The 20291-nt window shown below is 36.9% G+C and overlaps 1 protein-coding gene across 4 annotated transcripts in view; it reads right to left on the reverse strand.

Annotated features, from left to right (window-relative positions):
* The window catches only part of INADL (InaD-like (Drosophila)), a 289773-nt gene that overhangs the window by 146111 nt on the left and 123371 nt on the right, over window positions 1-20291 (reverse strand). For all 4 annotated transcript variants that reach the window (XM_014549254.1, XM_014549253.1, XM_014549252.1 and 1 more), the window contains exons 25-26: window positions 18247-18324; window positions 12848-12947 (exon numbers count right to left, since the gene is read on the reverse strand). In XM_014549254.1, the coding sequence (XP_014404740.1) occupies window positions 12848-12947; window positions 18247-18324 (178 nt within the window). The remainder of the gene's footprint in view (window positions 1-12847; window positions 12948-18246; window positions 18325-20291) is intronic.

A 20291-nucleotide genomic window follows, 5' to 3' on the forward strand; every position in this document is an offset into this window, starting at 1 on the left:
AACTTTAAATGCTACTTAAGTTTTGATACAATCCCTCCCTAATTCAAATTGCAATAATCTCTTTGTTCAATATTAGATAAATTAAAATGAGTGTTTAACCTATATTCATATAGACAAACTTGAAATATTTTAAAGTGGCATAATACCACTGGTATCAAAGCAGCATAAAGCCATTTAAAATAAGTTTTCTAACTAGTACATAAGAAAAAATAGTCTCTGCAGACTGAGGCCTCCTTTTATATTTATCATTCTATGTATAACTTTTTGTAAAATATGCCAATAAGTTCTAACCTAAACATAATTTTTAAATTATTTCATGCAGATGTGATTCTTAGCAAAAACTAAGCTTTTGTCAAATGTATTCATTAAAGTTTAATTTTTTGAGCAATCTTCAAATAAACTGCTTTAATGTGAAAAAAAGTATATATGCCAAACGGAGACATGGACTAGAAAGATGCTGTTATAAGTAACTGAATGCAGAGCAGTGACCATAATATAAAGACTGTTGCAAAGCATTAAAATTCTTTGGAGTTAAATGTGCATATATAAATAGAAACCTTTAATAAATGCTGTGTATATTCATTATGAAAATCATGAACAATTAATCCTGACCAGGAACACTGAAAAACTAATCTACATATAACACGTACATACATGTTCACTTATGAGACACATTTATAGCTAATAATTTTTTTGAAAAACGGACTTCGTATATTATTTGAATAAAATGCAAAAGAGACAGAAATTCCTATGGACTAGATGTACTCTTCCATTTCTGGAAAACCCACTATAGAGATGGCTGAGGGTTCTACTGGGGTTTATGACGCCTGGCCAGTGGCAACTTCAAGATGGTGAGACAGAGATTAAGGAAATTATCAGGGATGGCAGGTTACACCGAGATGAGTGAAGCACACCTGTATTTTTAATCTGAAAATTGATTTTAAAATCAAGAAACTTCTTAAAATAAAAGGAAAATGAACAAATTGCTCCAAGGAGTCTGACAAAAAAAGCAGGTAGGGTCCACAAATATTCAGGATCATTCCTATAGTTGCCTTGTCAATACAAGTTTGAGTAGCCCTGAAAAGATGACAGACAATTGAAAACACAATCCGACCACAGAACAGAAGGAAACACAACATGGACAGTTGTCGCTACAGGGAATCTGTGACACAACCATTTAAGAGCTTTAACATTTCCTCTACCTCACAATCACAAAACTGGTACTATATAGCTCAGGATCCCAACACTAAGATCCTCAGAAATTATATTTTAGGCAAAAGAAAAGTTCTGGCTCAATTATTTTGGCAGCATAGCGAGGGAAAAGGTTTGCTGGCTTAAATCGGGAATGCAGCTTATATGCTGTTGTTGCAGTAGATATAACCTAATTTGCATGTGCACTGCTGAAAATAAAAAGAACGGCTATAGTGTGATGTCTAACTCTTTGAGATTACAATTGCCTCCCTTACGCAATCATTCTTAGGCAAGCAGACCCCTATTAGGTCTAAATATTCTGTATCTTACTTAAATTTTTTTAAAAAGCTCTGATGTTAATAAATTAATTTTTTAAAAGTCAGACAAAAACATATACTAAAGCAAGTAATTTATTCCTAGATTATATTACCAATCTAGGAATGATTTCAAGAACCGTATGTTAACAACGAAGTTCCCGACGATACTTGTAAGGGCTGAGCCCCCACCCCTAATGAATTTGAACGTGTGGGTTTAGATGAATGGGACCTCAACCACAATTAGCAAATAAAATTTAAGGTGCTATTTTACAATTTAGGAAAAGCAGCCTTCAGTTTACTACTATGGCTCCTTAATGCTATTCTCTTTTCATCTACCACAAAATGCTGAATGGTCAATATTTTTAAATGAATCAGCATAACCTTGTTCTAATGTAAATCAGCATCCCTTTTGATTACAGGCAATGCACAAATAACAATAATAATAAATGTCCAGGACAGCGACTTCTCAGTCACCGTTCTGAAAGGAGAGGACCCAGCATGAACACAGTGTTAAGAATTCTGGCACGGAACCTACTAATATATTCTTGACAGCCTGATAAACTACTCTACTTTTCAAAAACACGATACAGACGATTCCAGCTGTAATACAGATGAGCGGAAAATTTTAAAGGTTTGTTTCTAACATACAATCACCTTGCACATGCATTATGTACCCTCACTCTCTCACTTAAGATAAATGCATTAGCTTATTATTGTTCCAACCTTTACAATCACATTCTGCACCAACACTGAAACAGCTCACGATTGCATTCAGAAAGAACCACAGATCACAGAGATCTTACCTGGGAAACCCCCTTGGACCATTGCTGTACCAGCGTTCCCTTCAGGGTGTCTGCATTCCCGTGAAACACTCAATGCTGGAAGCAGCTCAGATCCTCACCAGACTCTGTCCTCTCTCTTCTGTCGACCTTGGGCCTATTTCCCCCCCTCAGATTTTATTCTCGGTAAGGGCAAGTTGTCAGTCTATTTCTATCGTGAGGAGCAATCAATTAAGCTCATTTCCAGCTACCTCCCAAGCTAACAGTCACATCTGTCAGTAGGTAAAAGCTGCCTGGGAAAGTAAGCCGGGAGCAGCAAAATCCCTGGTTTCCCACATCTGACCCTCAGAGGCTTCCGCTGCCGACGGTAGCACTCAGTTACCCTGCTAGCATCAGGATGACAGCTCTATTCCAGAGCAGGAGGCAAGATAAACACAGCCATTTATTTTGTGGCCAGCTTCGATTAATATCATTGTAATGACCCAGTTTTCCTGCTGAGAAATAGTTCATCACATTAGTTGCATCTTTCTAATGCAGATGAAAAAGGAAACTGTAGCCTGTCCGGAGTGAGTGGAACCCTCGTCAACTTACTCTCTCCTTATTGCTCACAGCATTCAATCATTTTTATAACAAAGAAACTGGTGAGCCACATTGAACATGCGGCATCCCCTAGCGAGATTCATTTGTGTCTCGCTAACATTCTAAACGTGCAGGACAGATTCTATTTAAGCTGGCTGTCAAGTCTTCAAGTTAGCTTTCTTTTTTCGGGGGGTGGGGGTGAGAGGATTATGAATCCCCAGAAGCTTCTGAGAAATCATTAGAGCAGCAGTTCTCAACCTGTGGGTCGCGACCCCTTTGGGGGTCGAATGACCCTTTCACAGGGGTCGCCTAAGACCATCGGAAAACACATATATAATTACATATTGTTTTTGTGATTAAACACTATACTTTAATTATGTTCAATTTGTAACAATGAAATTGGGGGTCATCACATGAGGAACTGTATTAAAGGGTCGCAGCATTAGGAAGGTTGAGAACCACTGCACTAGAGGAATAGTTGAGGTTTCTTCAACTTCACTTAAAATGCTACGTTGCCTCTCCTACCCTGTCCCACACCAGCACACCTGAATATATTTATATAACCAACTGCAATTACTTCAGCATTATCTTTCTATCAATTACCTCAGTATCTTCTGACCTTTCTTTGTAATATGTAGATTAGTCCTCTACCTGATCACTGATCATATATAAAAATGTCAAGAACACCTGAACATAATCTAAAAGCTGTTAAAAAGATCTTAATACAAATTTTGTTCATAGTTGCAATAAACATATATTTCAATTACATCAAGGACTGAAGCTTTGAAAGTTTTCATAATAAAAAACCCCACTAAAATAAAATGATCGCCTATTTCCAATTATAGGGCTACAAAAAGAATTCTACATATTTTACTTAATTATAAAGATGAAAAAAGATAATTATAACAAATGGGAAAAAGAATTTACATGAGATTTAAAACTTAAACGTTAGTCTTTACTTCTTAACAGTTCCCCTCGTATTTTGCATTGTCAGAAACAACAAAAGGAGAGAGCAAATAAATTCATATGTTTAGTAAAATAAACATGGAAATGTTGCTAGAAGCCACCAATGAATGCTTATTTGAGGTGGACATTCTTAACATTCTTTAAATTTCAGTAATAATTGCTGTTGGTTGTAGTGACATCTATTGGCAAGGTAGAGATCAACTACAGTCTACAATGAAAAACACAAAATTTTAAACCCAAAATACTACTAGTTGCTCAATAAATCTTCAGCTGGCATGAGGTCTACTTCATGTTAAAAACTGTCACGGGGCACAAAGAAAGCGCTGAAAGGAAGAGCCTCGATATGGCCTGACACCAAATGAGACCTAGATTGCAATCCTGACCTGAACAGTAACTAGTTTTGTGACTTTGGGCAAATTAATTGCTCCTGGTTTTAGGACTCTTGACTATAAAATTAGATTAGATGAACTCTAAGGTTCTTAAATCCCATCACCATGAAGGAAGACATTGATTAAAATACTTTTATTCCTTTCTTTAACATTATTTGCTATTTGATTGCCCTCCTCCTTTAACATAGACCTTTTCATAATGTTTTAATTACCCTTTACAAATGTGGTTCTTTAATTTAAAATAATCAACTCTGAAATAATTTTAATAATTTTACACATGAAATTCACTTATTGAAAACACACAATTCAATACTTTTTAGTAAATTTATAGGTGTGCAACCATTACCACAATCCAGTTTTAAAATATTTTTGCTACTTAACAATTTCCATCAATCCCAAATGCAACCCCAACTCTAGGCAACCAATGACCAGTTTTCTATCTCTATAAATTTGTTTTTTATGGACATAGGAAAATATATTGACAGTTAATGTGAATTGTAAGAGAATTAACTCTACGTTATCCTTTGTCAATTAACAAATGTTCATAAATATTTAAATATTAGGAGGCATAATAACAGCAATTAAGTCATGTCATAAACTTTGTAGGACTGTTTGGCAAACTAACACACAACAAAGTAACCTTTAAAAACTATATATTTAGGCCATGAATTTTCCTCAATAATTTCTCCCGTGTATTCTTCTTACCTTGGGAGAAATGGGGGGAGGAGGAGGACACAATTGTCAACACTGCAACACTGAAATTCCATGGGAAGGAGAAATTACAAAATCATATATAAATACTTCTATGATAATTCTACCTTTGGTCCCGAGAAAATAAAGAATAGAAAGAGAAAAATTACATAAAAATGAAATACTCCAAAATTTCTTTCTCTTCTAGTAATCACAATTCAAAGTGAAAGTGTAATAGTATTGCCATATGCAACGATGAGCAGTCCAATAGTAACAGTGTTAATAATGTATTTTTACTACACGATAATATTAAACTTCAAAAAACTGATTGCTGCCCTGGTCAGTGTGGTTCAGTTGGTTGGGTGTCGTCCTGTGCCCTGAAAGTTTGTGGGTTCAATTCCTGGTCGGGTTCGACTTCTGGTAAGGGGCATGCAGGAGGCAGCCAATTGATGTTCCGCTCTCACATCAATGTTTCTCTCTCTCTCCCTTCCTTTTCCTTCTTCTCTCTCTCTAAAAATCAATTTTAAAAAACTTTTTAAAAAACCAAACTGATTGCTAAAGTTTTAAATATTAAATTATAATAATTTATATATATAAAAGGCTAATATGCAAAGTGTCCCTGCAGGCGTTCGACTGGGAGACCACGAGTTCTATCGCTCGCTATGATGTGCGCTGACCACCAGGGGGCGGTGCGGAACAAAGGAACGCCCCGGCCAGCAGCTGGGGAAGGGAGACCCTGGCTGGCAGCTGGCAGCTGGGGAAAGGAGGTCCCAGCCGGCAGCCAGAAGACCCAAATCGGGCCTGATCATCGGCCAGGCCTAGAGTCCTACCCATACATGAATTTCATGCACTGGGCCTCTAGTTTTTACATAAAAATTTAAAACATACTTATGCCAGATTTCATTCTGTAATGGCAGTATTTGGTGAGCTGAAGATATTTTTATTACTATCCTATATAATTAAAGGCTAATATGCAAATAGACCAAACAGCAGAACAACCAAACAACCGGTAGCTATGACGTGCCCTGACCACCAGGGGGTGCGCTGAACATGGTGGGCATCGGCCATGGCGGGATGGTGGAGCAGGTGAGCGGGGGCGCTGGTCGCTGTCATTGGGGCGAGCCTCTGGTGGTTACTGAAAATTCTTTGCTCCTGCTCGCCACGGTCCCACCTGGCACTCGCACCTGCTGCCGGCGCCGGCCCCGCTCACCCCCGCGGCCGGGGCTGGAGCTGCCGCTTGCATCCGCTGTGCATACGCTGCCGACGACCAGCGCCGGCCCCAATCACCCCTCAGGGCTTCTCCATCTCCCCCTGCTTCTGAGGGGTGATCAGGGAAGCAGCCACTGCTCACAACCACTGCCAGCGCTGGCCCCAATCGCTCCGCCCATCAGCGGGTGTGAGGGGGGCCGGCGCCATCAGCGTGTGGGAGTGGTGGCAGTGGGAGTGGGGCTGCTGGCAGACGGGACTGGGGGCCACAGAAGGAGGGGCCAGGAGAGGGCGCAGAGGATGGGCCGAGACCCGCCCCTGTGCCCACCATAGTCTTGCTGCCCACAGTTCCTTTCAAGGTGCATGAATTCGTGCACTGGGCCCCTCGTTAAAAATAATAAAGAGTAGCAGCTAACGTTTCAAGAGTACTTTCTATATGTCACTTTGTATATAAGCATTTTATCTTTTCTAGTCTCTCATAACCACCCAGTGAAATGAGCACTATTATTATCCCCATCTTACAAATGAGGAAATTAAAGGAAAAGAGATGCAACTTGTCTCAGGCCAAATGGCTAGAAGTGCTTAGAAATTCAGTGACTTAATCAAGACTATATTATGTACTAAATACATATAGTATATATCACTATAATTGCTATTAGTGAAAAATGCTTCAGTAAACATCTTTGTAGATATATATACATACATATGGACAATGAATTCCTTAGGCTATATCACTGGAAGTTGAATTATTCAGTCAAAGACTATGCACTTTTAAGTTTTTTTTGTATATACTGCCAAATGGGTCTCTAGAAAGAGGTCCCTGAATTCATATTCCTACCAACAGTATATAAGAGCTCTTATTTTTCTACAACCTTTCCAACAATGAGAAATATTAATTGTTAAAATCTTAATCTGATAGCCATATAATCTGATTTTTTAATTACTTTACATTTCTTTTATTAGTGAGGCTGAACAGACTTACTGTACTTGTTACCCATATCTGTTTCTTTGGTTATGCGCAGTCTGATCTTTGCTTGTTTTTCTATTGTTATACATGTTGTTTTCTTCTGACTATAGTTATATTTATGTATATGTATATACACAATATTTTTAATGTTTATATAAAAAACATGATTATTTACTTTTATAATAATATGAAAGGCCTTTCCCTGTACCAAAATTATATTTTAATAATCTTATAGCACATGATTCTTTTAGAATTAATATGTAATTTTGGTGAGAAGTGAAGATCTCTACATTTTTTCTCAAATAATTACACATCCCATCATTTACTGATTAATCTAAACGCTATCTACTATTTTAAAAAAAGAACTTTTTTATGTTCTAAATTCTAAATAGACACCCCGGTCTATTTCTAGACAATTTTTAATGCAAAAACTAATTGATTTAATTACCGCAGTTTTAAACAATGTTTCGAATCACGAGGGTTACTGGTACTCTGGGCAGGATAAGTCTTCATTATATGAAACTATCCTATACAATACAGTGCAGTAGGCACCCCAACTAATAAATGACAGTAGAACCCCCCATCCATTTAGACTGGGGGACACCTGGCAATATGTAGAGACATTCTTGGCTGTCACCACTGGGGTGGGAAAGAGAGTAGTAGTGGTACCCAGTGGGTAGAGACCTTGGATGCTGTTAAACATCCTTCCATGTAAAGGACAAGCTCCTTCCCACCCCCTGCCAAAGAATTATCTGGTAAAAATGGCAACAGTGCCACAGTTGAGAAAAGCTGATTTAGACAATCCAAAACACTTCCAAGTCATTTCTAAAAGCTCCAAGTTGAGTCTGAAAACCACCACTCTAGAATGTATTCAGATACTAGGGGACACTTTCCAAAGCTGTCTAGCATTTCATTTCCAAATCAATTTTCAATGAAATTGTCATATATTTTTAAAGGCCTATACACATTTCGGATTTGGATTCAAATTACCTTAAACTTATAGACTAATTTAGAAATAATTAAAATCTAAAATATACTGAGTATTCTAAACAGGAAAATAATATATCTCTACTTTCCCCTTACCCTCCCCACCACCCTCTAATCTTCTTTAATAAAGTTCCATAGTTAACTACAGGGATTGTTAACCTGCAGCCCATGAATTCTTAAATGGGCTTCAAGATTACCACTAAATAGACAAAATGATGCCTATTTCTATTTAAAATGGTGTGTGTGTGTGTGTGTGTGTGTGTGCATGCACATGGGTGACAATGTTTCCATATACCTGCAGACATTTTTCTGGGAATGGATTTATAGCTTTCATCACATTGTCAAAGAGTGAATGACTAACATAATTATGGATCACTGCCATGAGCTTTACATTTCTAATTGTATTATTCCTAGATATTTTCTAGTTTTTCTTATTGTTATTAGGAAATTGTTATCATATTTCTTAAGTAGATAATACTGACCAGAAAATTTTTTCATTTGTGCAATTCACATATAGCCTTACTTATTATTGACAAAGATTTTACATTTTTGAGACTGACAACTGTACCATTTGTGAATTATTAGGTCCTTCCAGATGTAAGGAATCAGAAATGGAGTGGGAACCAGCAATTAGTATGTTTTCATACTGCAAGTTGCAACCCACTGGCTGATCAAGAAAGAGTTGCATTTTGTCAAGTATATAATTGTCTAACTGCTGTGCCGTACACCTGAAACTAATACAAAATAATACTAAATGCAAACTGTAACTAAAAATTAAATAAAATAAATTCTTTTTTCGTTTTGCTGGTCTGATTGGGTGTGTTCTGCTCCCTTGTCTTCCAAGTCATTGATTCAGTCCTATGTTTCATCTAAACCACTGTTTATTCCTTCAAGTGTATTCCTCAATTCAGATATTGTATTCTTCATTTCTGACTGGTTCTTTTTTATGTTCTCTTCATGTAGTTCTCACTAAGTTCCTTGTTGTTCTCACTAAGTCCTTGAGCATTCTTATAACCATTTTTTTGAACTCTATACCTGGTAAATTGCTTGCCTCCATCTCATTAGCTCTTTTTCTGGAGATTTCTTCTGTTCTTTCATTTGGGGCATGTTTCTTTGTCTCCCCATTTTGGCTGTCTTTTTTTGTTTGTTTCTATATATTAGGTAGGTCTGCTATATCTCCCAGTTTTGGTAAGGTGGCCGTATGCAGTAGGTGTCCTGTGGGACTCAGTGGCACAGTCTCCTTGACCACCTGAGCTGGGTGCTCTAGGAATGTCCCTTGTGTGGGTTATGGGTTCCCTCCTGTTGTAACTGAGTCTTGATTGCTATTGGTCCATTTGTGCGTGGGGTTGACCCTCAGGATTGGCCTCAGCCATAGTGCACAAGCTGCAATGTAGGTGCTGACCACACGAAGTGGAGTTCACTTCAAGAGGGTCTGTTGCCTGCTGAGAAGACCCTTTGAATATGCCACTTGTGAAGCTAATTGGATCCTGCTCTGATGTTGTCTGGACAACTGGGTGTGTTAGTTCTGGGCCCTCTTGGGAGCGACTCTGGTGCAGGTCAGTGTCAGACTCTGACTGTGACTGGTCCTGAGCAACCTGTTTGGAGCTACAAAGTGATGCACAGTTTGCGGCTGCCTCTGCTGGGTCTGGGTGTGTGTGGAAAGAACCAAGCTGCACATCAAGGCTGGCTTCTACCAGCACCGAGTCTGCGGGCAGATCAGCCAAAGGCCCAAGGCACCCGAGATCTGCCTCCACCTGCCGGCTGCTTCTAGGCTCAGTCACGGAAGGAGCCTCTGGCAGTACTGGAGTTGTATGAGGTAGGTTCTCAATGAGTCACCAAGGGCAAGTGGTGTTCGCCAGACTGATACAGGTTCAAACTTGGTGCCAGTGCTGGGTCTGAGGCCACTCAGCAAAAGTCCTGGGGTTTCCAAGTCTAGCTGCTACCCCCCACCCCCTGCCCCCCTGGTGTCCACAGGCCTTTGCGGTGGGGCTGGGTCTCAGGGAGTCATCAGCGTGAGGCCAACGGTTTATCTTGCCCAAACAGACCAAGTTTGTCCATGTGAAGGGAGAGCTCTGCACGGGTTGTGTATATGAGGAAAAAATGGTCCCCGTACAACTCAGTCTGTCCCGGATTCTGCTGGCATCCTGAGCTCAGCAGGGCGGGGCTGCTGGGAGTTGGGAGAGATGGTGGATCTGTGATGAGTGAAAACTGATGTCCTTCCTGAACCCCACTAATGTCATGAATGTGTGCATATGTGCAAATACAGATGTACCCATGATCTTTGAACTTCAGGTGAGTACTGTGCTCTGCCTATTTTATGGCATCAAAGTACTACTGACTAGATAACCTCCAATCACTTTGTACCTATTTCTGCCATACTAATGGGTTTTAAGTAACGGGAAATGTAGATGATAGGACAGGTTCTGGAGTCTGAGTACCTGGGTGTACACTCCATTTACTAGCTTGTTAAGTTTGGACATACTCCTTCATTCTCTGAGCTTCAGTTTCTTTTTTTTCTTTTTTCTTTTTTAAAATATATTTTATTGATTTTTTACAGAGAGGAAGGGAGAGGGAGAGAGAGTTAGAAACATCGATGAGAGAGAAGCATCGACCAGCTGCCTCCTGCACATTCCCTACTGGGGATGTGCCCGCACCAAGGTACATGCCCTTGTCTGGAATCGAACCCGGGACCTTTCAGTCCACAGGCCGACTGAGCTTCAGTTTCTTTATTTGTGTAATTAGAGACTTCACAAAGTTATTATGTTAACTGACCTATTAATATATGTGAAGGTTTGGCACATGGAAACCTGAGTGTTTACTAGTTATCACAATCCCTAGCCTAAGCTCTTTAAATGTTTTTCCCCCTCTAATTCTCACAAAAATCCTATAAGGCAAGTTATAATAAGATACCCCTTCCTCCCCTTATGGATAAGAAAGTATGATCCAGGAAAAGGTTAAGTAACTTGTCCATGAATTCACAAGTAAGTAGTAGAACTAGTATTAGAATGTAATCTTAGTCACATGCCCAAACCAAGTTTCCTAACAACTATGTAACTATGGGCACCCTAGCATCGCAGAAACTATGAATAATCAACAAGCTATCTCCACTCTGCTCCGGCTGTCCTAATATCTATATCCAAACAAGGGATTTTATTACACATGTGCACACACGTATCAATCGTATCCATTATATGTAGTTCTCCAAAAGAGGCTGCAAACCAAGGCACTATAGTACATTTATCAAAATTTGTTCCCATGCCTTTGTATCCTCCTTTCCAGGCCAGTGACCCCACCAAGATAAAGGGAGCTATGTTATTCATTTCATATCAGACTTACTTCATTAACACTATTAGTAAAAAGCAGTTGGCTTTCAACAAAGATTTGTTGAATGAAGAAAATAATGTATGAGAAAAGACTCTGTAAAATCACAAAATAGGAGCCAAATTTTTACAAAGTCACCTAAATTATTATCCTATCTAATAATAGACAAAGATTGAAATTAACCGTACCTCCGCTACGCCTCCCATTGGATAATCAGCAAGATATGCAAATTAACCTCCAACAAAGATGGTGGCTAATTTGCATACTGTAGGCAGATCCCGCTGAGCCGCCCAAGGCGAGATCCTGGCCTGCCGTGTCTTGGGCGGGGCAGGCGGCAGCGTGATCCGAGCTGCTGTCAGCCCCAGTGTGGGATCCGGGCCTGCTGTTTCTTGGGCAGGGTGGGCAGCAGCAGATCTGAGCGGCCGCTCGCCCCAGTGCGGGATCCAGGCCTGCGGTGTCTTGGGAGGGGTGGGCGGGGCAGGCAGGGCGAGTGGCAGCGTGATCCATGAGAGGGCACAGGTTGGGCTGAGGGACCCCCCTTCCCTGCCAGTGCACAAATTTTTGTGCACGGGCCTTCTAGTAAACTTATATTTATACTTTTATTTAAACATTTATTATAGTTAGAAAAATATAGAGCTAACTTAATCATTATTATTAACAATAATAAGAGCTATAATACTTGTTGAAGATTCACTATATGTCAGGCTAAAAGCCTTGTCATCTTATTCTAACCCTCATCAAAACCCTGTGATGTGGGTCCCATTATTTTCATAGACAAGGGCACTTTCATTGGAGGCGGAGCAGCTCCTTGCCTCTGAAGATCACACATCAGAAGTGTAACTCTTTCAATTTCTATATCAAACTCCCCTTCTGTATATAAAAAATATTTTTAAAGAAAGATATACATAATATTTCTTTTCATCACTCCCAAAAGAAATTCCTTATACCACAGCAATCAGATCTAACTACACAGACTTTACATGCATAAAAGAAATGCAAATTCTTTTAAATAAAGCCATGTATGTATGATACAGCTAATGTAATAGAAAATCATGAAAGGAATTCTAAAGGAGAAAATATGACTTGGTAGGCCTTCTGGAATTTTGTATTAGCAACATCACCATCCACTGAGTAGGGTAAGTAATCAAGAACTGACATCCAATTCCTGTTATTGTGGGTCAAATGCAATTTCAAGGACTAATTAGCATTATTGTATTCACAACCAAATAGTAAGCGCAGGATAAAATGTACGTAAAACAGTGTGATACTCACTCTAATATTATATTACTGTCAAAGAGGAAAGCTTAGGAAAAGTCACAAAAAGTTAAGTTTAGTATGATATATTCATGCACATTTTCTAAGTACCGACAGCACTGCATTTGATAATGTACAGCAGTCATTAAAGCACAATTTAACAAGTTCTGCACCCACTTCGAATAACGGAAAGGAACTCACTGTTGGTAAATGCACATTCCTCCTCATTGTCATCACTGTCCTCAGACGGAGCTTTATAAGGAGGCGGCAGTTTCATCGGAGGCGGAGCAGTTCCTTGCCTCTGAAGATGCAAAATTTGAGAGAAGGGTAAATGGCTTTTGCACAATCCTCTTCTTCAATGGCAAATAGGATAAAAAGATAATATGTATCCAACTTCAGTGATACCAGGAAGATTATAAAACAAATATAATTTATTTTCTCCTACTTATGCTATTATGTAAAAGTGACTCTGTGATGTAAACACACCAATAAAGAGAACAGGAAGTCAAAAGCACAGCTTTTAAGACTGTAGACCTGCCCAGAAGAATGTATATCTTTTCCCAGTAAGAAAGCCAATTACATGTCTTTTCTTTATGCTATAAAGCTTAATTGTCTTTGTTATTAAACCAAGTAATTCAATTGAAAGACATTTCAAAATTAAATGTAAAAAAATATTCACTACATTATTTCTACAATTATTTACACTTTTTCATTCCATTGTAAAAGATAGATTTCATTCTTAAAAACATACTTGAAATACCAAGATTTGCTAACTGAAAAGTTATTCATTTGTAATTTGTAGATAGTCAACACATTTCAAAGTTTAAAAAAAGAAAGAAATCTTTATGATGAATACATTTTGTATGTCTAAGTATTTTTTAAATTTACATTCTGAATGATACAACACATCAATATTTTGTTCAAATTAAAGCAAAGGAAAACTCTGTGGTCAGATTACCTTCAGAGAACGTAGACATTTTCTGGAACGTTGGGAAAAATAAAACATGCCAAACTTTATAGAGAGAGCCAAGCTGCTAAAGAATAGGAGCAGAGAGATCCGAACACTCCACAGATTCCAAAACAATTGGATTAAGATTTGTTTTGCTACAGGATTTCAACAAAGTACATTCAATTATGATTTATATGATAAAACCACTAATGGCAGGATATACTTCAGTAAATGGACAATGAACTGGCCATTACAGAAAGCAGGCATGTAATAAGTTCCTCCAAAACAGAGAACACTATTTGGGATTCATAAAGGAAAACACATACCTGACTTTATTTAAATAGTATCTAACAAAAGCAATACTGCATATATATGTAGAAAATCCAAAAATTGATAAAATTCAAGAATGATGAAGGTAGATGCCAAATACAAAATGCTTATTAAGTAGCAAAAGAATACACAAATTTGACCCGGCTTGTTTTGCTCAGTGGTTAGAGCATCAACCCGTGTACCAAAGAATCTCAGGTTTGATTCCTGGTCAAAGACACATGCATCGGTTGCAGGTTTGATCCCTAACCCCAGTCAGGGCACATGTGGGAGTCAACTAGTTGATGTATCTCTCTCACATCGATGTCTCTCTTCTCTTCTCTTCTCTTCTCTTCTCTTCTCTTCTCTTCTCTCTCTCTTTCTTCTCTCTCTCTTCTCTCTCTCTCTCTCCCCTCTCGTCCCCTCCACTCCCCTTCTCCTTCCCTTCCACTCTCTCGCTAAAGATCAATGGAAAAAATATCCTCGGGTGAGGATTAAAAAATATATATACATAAATTGATCACAGTGTCTCTTTAATTTTTGCTGAAAAAAATTAAGAGTTAAGTGAACAGTAAAAATAGCAAATGATTTTTTTCCGTAAAACCTTTTCCTCAGAACCAGATCATTCTAGGTCAAAGACAATAGTCAGAACAAGGACAGCCAGCTTTTAAATTATTAAAAGATATAAATCTTTAATAGCACTTTTTTATATTTAAGAGGGAATTGTTTACACAACTGATTATTTAATTAACTCTACCAGCACTCTGGAGAAGAATATAGGATACGCATGTCTTGGATTTCCTCTAGTTTGAATGTGGGTTGCCAGATACCTGGGGCATCTTTCTACTGCACGTGAGAGAAAGGTGTAGGCAGGGCTGGCTCTCCCCTTAGCAATGAAGGCTGGAGCTGGGTATATACAAGGAGGCCACATGAATATAATCTCCATGAGGGCAACAGAGTGTGGCATCCTCAGCTCTGAGAATAGTTCCTGGTACAAAGTAGGCTTTTTAAAAATCTGAGTAAATAACTGGTTATCACTCAATCTGTTTAGGTTCCCTGACAATATTAACTTTTATAGAAAAAGTTGCATTTTTCTGGTTCATGTCCAATAGCATTGCATATTAATTTTGCCTGGTAGAGATGCAAATTATTTTAGTCCTGTAGAAAGTATAATTCCAAAGGTTACAGTTTTATTGCCCTGTAAGACATTAACCAGCATTGTATCCAAATTTGAGTCTTATGTAAGCATTCTCTTTCAGCAACTATAAATACTTCCCTCTTCCAATTCTCTCTGAACAAGGCTAATCATCCTGTTTAGTTCCCTCATTAATGAGTTAAGTCAATACCTAGAACCTGTACATTTTGCATAATTTTATATGGTTTTTTTCCCCCTGAAATTATATATATTCCAATAGAAATTCAAACATACATTTATAAATAAACAGGTAATAAAGAAATCATATTGGGAGCTAAAAAAAACTTAGTACTGAACAAGAGAAATTCAACCTAAAATTTTGGGATGCAGGTAAAGAGGTACTTAGAAGGAAAATAAATTATTATTTTAAAAAAGAATGGCTAAAAATTAACAAACTCTATAGCTAGCTAAAGATTATTAGCAGGAAAAGAGGAAAACAAATGCTAACAAAGAAATAAGGCAATATAAAGATGAAAACAAAATTAATTAAGCAGAGAAGACTAACATGGTTCAAAAGTTAATACTTCAAAAAGAGGAATTAAATAGAAAATAACTTCATGACTAATTAAGAAAGAAATGTAAAATAATAAACTATACTCAGAAAGAAAAACCAACTACTATGGAGAGAGTATCGATAATACAAATGAAAAGAATGCCTGAACAACTTTATGCCAACAAATGTAAAAAGGTGATATTACATTCCTAGAAAAGAGCCAGTAACCAAAACTGACTCTAAAAGAAATAGAGCCTAGACTGTGTGGCTCAGTGGTTGAGCATCAACCTATGAACCAGGAGGTCACGATTCAATTCCCGGTAGGGGAACATGCCCAGTTTCCGGGCTCAGTCCCTCTTGTGGGCATGCAGGAGGCAGCCAATCAATGATTCTCTCTCATCATTGATGTGTGTGTCTCTCTCTCTCTCTCTCTCTTTCTCTCTTTCTCTCTTTCTCCCTTCCTCTCTGAAATCAATAAAAAATAAAAGAAATAGAAAATCTGAATAGTTCAATAATTATTAAAGAACTGAATCCATATTTTAGATTTTTCCCACATAGAAAACACAGGACCTCAATGGCTTTGTAGGCTAGTTTGACCAAACATTTAAGGAATAGATAATTACCATTTTATATAAACTTTCAGAGAACTAAAACAAAGAAAAAGACAAAAAGAGAAATATTCTGACTGTTCATTATTTATTTTAATAGGCTCAAATAACCAACACCAGATAGAATAGTACATAAGGGGAAAATTCCAGGCTGATCTCATTCACGACCACTGATGCAAAACTGTAAAAGAAATATTAGGAATGAGCAAAAAGGATCATGATGAAATTAGGTTTAAGACAAGAATTCAAGATTAGTTCAACAGAACAAAAATCTATTAATGTGCATTATTTACCACATTAAGGGATTCAGGAGAAAAAAAATTTATACACACAATTATTTCAGTGAATACAATAATTTAAAAAAATTCAATGCCAATGCCATTCATTATAAAAATTCTTGGCAAAATAAGAATAAAAGAGAATATACCCTTAACCTTAAAGGTTAGCTACAAAAATTTACAGCACATATCATATTCAATGATGAAGCATTAAAAGCATTTTCTTAAATATCAGGAGGAAAATGATAAGAATGTTAGCTATCAGTACTTATATTAAACATTTTAGAGATCTTAGCAGATATAATAAAACAAGAAAAAGAAAGATTCGTATAGAAAAAATAAAACTGCCTTTATCAAAGCAGTTATTATTAGCTATATCAAAAATCCAGAAATAAAAATCTATAGACATAGTATTAAAATTTGAGATTCTTTTTTTAAAATTCTTTAAAATTTGAGATTCTTAATAAAAATACCTCATACATACATATAGAGCACACACCCAAAGACACCAGAAGGCTCTACATGAAATATTTAATAAGTTTATCATTAGGTAGTGGGTTTACGAAAGATGTTCATCTTTTTTTTTTAGCATTTTGGTTTTTGCAGTGTTCTACACTAGATTTTATATTATAAAAGAATAAGAGAATAATGTTACAAGATGTCAAATAAATATATAAAAATCAATTTTATGTCTACACACTAGTAACAAACAGAAAATACAATTTAAAAATATATAAGGATGTCTAGGAATAAATAAAAAATTACAATACCTTGCTGAAGAAAATTATAAAAATTGAAAGAAATAAAAGAAAAATTTAATAAGTTCTAAAATGGTATATAAAAGATATACCATGTTAATGGTTAAGAAGGCTCAATATTATAAGGAGGTATCTTTCCAGATTAACCTATAGGTTTGACACAATTCCAACCAAAATCACCCAAGAGCTATTTTGGTGGTATTTAACAAGCCAATTCTAAAGTTTGTCTGGAAAAGAAAAAGATATACATGAATAGATAAAACACTTCTAAAGAAGAAAAAATGTGTGAAGAAAATCGTTCTCTTAGAAGACAAGATTTATTATTAGGCTTACTATGTAGGTAGTGCAGCATTTGTGCTTGGAGAGACAAGGAGAAATCTCAGAAACAGACTGCCCCTGATAACCTGATAGGACAGAGGTTGTCTTGTATATCCATGGATGAAGGAGGGCCTATTTTTAAAGAGTGGGATAATCAGTTATCCTTATGGAAAAAAAGAAAATCCATTGCTCCTTGACATTATATCCTAAAATAAATTTCAGAATAACTCATTCTACTAGAATAGAGGTGGGAAAACAGGAATGGATGACTAATTCTGCTGGATGGTAATGAATGTTTTCTCAGTACAGATGACCTTTGACCTGCTCCTTGGAGGATAAAAAGGAAGACCAAAGTGGGAAATGGACTTCCAGGCTGAGAGAACACCAAGGTCAAAGTCTCACAAACTCTCAGGTGTGCAAGGTGTTTTCTGGGAATAAACAGACAACTCGCCCAGCTGAGTAGAAAAGAGAGATAAAGATGACAATGGCTGAGGGGTGCTTTATAACATTTTACACCTATGCTCCACTAGGTGCCTGGCCTTCATCCTGGCCAGTTATGTTCACAGAAAGGAAATATTCTAAATATAGTACTGCTACCCAGATACTCATCAAAATAACATTCTGATTAATTTGTAGCTCAAATAGGCAAAAAGAAATAAAAAACATCTTTTAAAAGCTTGAGAGGTTCAACTTACCTTTTCTTTTTTTTCTTGGGTGCCTTGGTTCTGGTTATTAGCAATTTTGTTGGCCTTGTTATGCACACCAGGAATGGCCTACCACCAAGACAAAAAGGAGAGGGGAGAAGGAAAACATTTAAATGACACAATCATTACATTTATTTATGTAGTTTTTTAAAAAACAGTTCAAAAACTTAATGAATTCTTTGACTTCACCTATAATGTAAAGACATGAGAAGCGCAATTCAAGGCAAACAATACAACCTGGAAAATCTGATAAGCAATATAAATCTTAAATTGTGGTGTGTGTGTGTGTGTGTGTGTGTGTGTGTGTGTGTGTGTTTTCAAGGGGTGTGTGTGATCCACAAGCTTGTGTGTATGGGACCAGAAAGTGAGGATGAAGAAGGCTAAAAGGAAAGTCATGATACTGACTGCTGTCCAAACATCGTATTTTGAAAAATGCAGTATAAGAGGTGACCTGAGTCAATTCCTAGAACATAGGATGTATCTTTTATTGGATAGATTTACCTTATTCATCATTGTACCCCAGTTCAAGTATGTTATCTAGCACACTTGCGCACAGTCAATAAATATTTCACTATTACTATTAGCATAAAAATGAATTTCAAATCTTTATTTACATCACTGAATAAAAGCCCAATAAGAATTTAGTGTGATTTATCACTGTAACTCTGGTGCTCAGAAAGAGCCTAATACATATTTGCTCTCAATAAATATTTATACATGAATGAAAGAGTGTAACGTCATAGAAATAACTTGAATTCTTTATAGTACCAAGAGCATAGATTACTTTTTATAAAACTATTGAAACACCTTAGGAAAGTATAAAAATTTTAGTGTTGTTTTTTTTTATTAAGTCTCCTCAAATGGCAAATACAAATAATCTTGGCATAAAAATCTGATGACAAACATAAAAATTAAAAGAAAAAAACAGATCTCCTTTCTCACAAGTTTAAAGAAACTACCTGTCTAGGGATAATAATAATACTAATAATAATAAAGAAAAAAAGAAAAAGTTTCTTTCTAAATGCAATTTAGGGTTAATTTTTTTTCACTTTTTGTGTGTGTTTGTTTTGTGTGTTTTTCTGTTAATCCTTACCCTAGGCTATTTCTACAGAAATTAATTTTGGAATATATAAAAAAGTCTCAGAAATGTTTCACTTTAGTAAAAAATGAGATGATACATCACCATAAATTCAGTGCTTCCTACGTGAGTAGATGCCGTGCTAGTGCTTAATATTTATTTCTCTATTTAATACACACAACAACCTAAATCAGAGTTCAAAAAAATGCTAGATCTATAAGCATATGTTTCTTGTCCTAAAGAATCTTAAAACAAAACAGAACACTTTGCCTCCCTGACAAGTCAGGATATCTGCCCACACTGGACCTACGTCCTCCCAAGGAAAAACCAGCTTAAGCTGAATGGCAGAGCTTTGGGATGAGACAAAATGTCAGTTGCCATTCATAAGGTTTACACTGTTTTTCGAATAGCAGAAAAATATATTTCTATACATGTATCATGCAAAATGTGGAAAACAAGAGACTTATTGAGAAGACTACATTTTTTAAAAATGTATTTTTATTGATTTCAGAGAAGAAGAGAGAGGGAGAGATAGAAACATCAATGATGAGAGAATCATTGATTGGCTGCCTCCTGTACGCCCCTACTGAGGATCGAGCCTACAACCTGGGCATGTGCCCTTGAGACTGAAATCGAACCTGGAACCCTTTAGTCCGCAGGCCAACAGTCTATCCACTGAGCCAACCCAGCTAGGGCAAGAAGACTATATTTTTAAGAAAAGTAAAAGAGAGCCTATTTCTTGTGAAAGTAAAAAATATATTTGTATATGATTAATATGCAAAATATATATGTCAAAAAATGTAGGCACCATTATGAAACAATGGTATTAGGAAGTACAAATGGACTATAGGGGGGAAAAAAACAACACAAAATAAATTTAATGAACTGAAGGGATGACCCCAATTTCAAAAGTTTTTTTTTTCCTTCAGATTTTTTTCCAATTGATTTTTAGAGAGAG

The sequence above is a fragment of the Myotis brandtii genome, unplaced genomic scaffold, assembly GCF_000412655.1.
Source record: "Myotis brandtii unplaced genomic scaffold, ASM41265v1 scaffold540, whole genome shotgun sequence".
Taxonomy (NCBI): domain Eukaryota; kingdom Metazoa; phylum Chordata; class Mammalia; order Chiroptera; family Vespertilionidae; genus Myotis; species Myotis brandtii.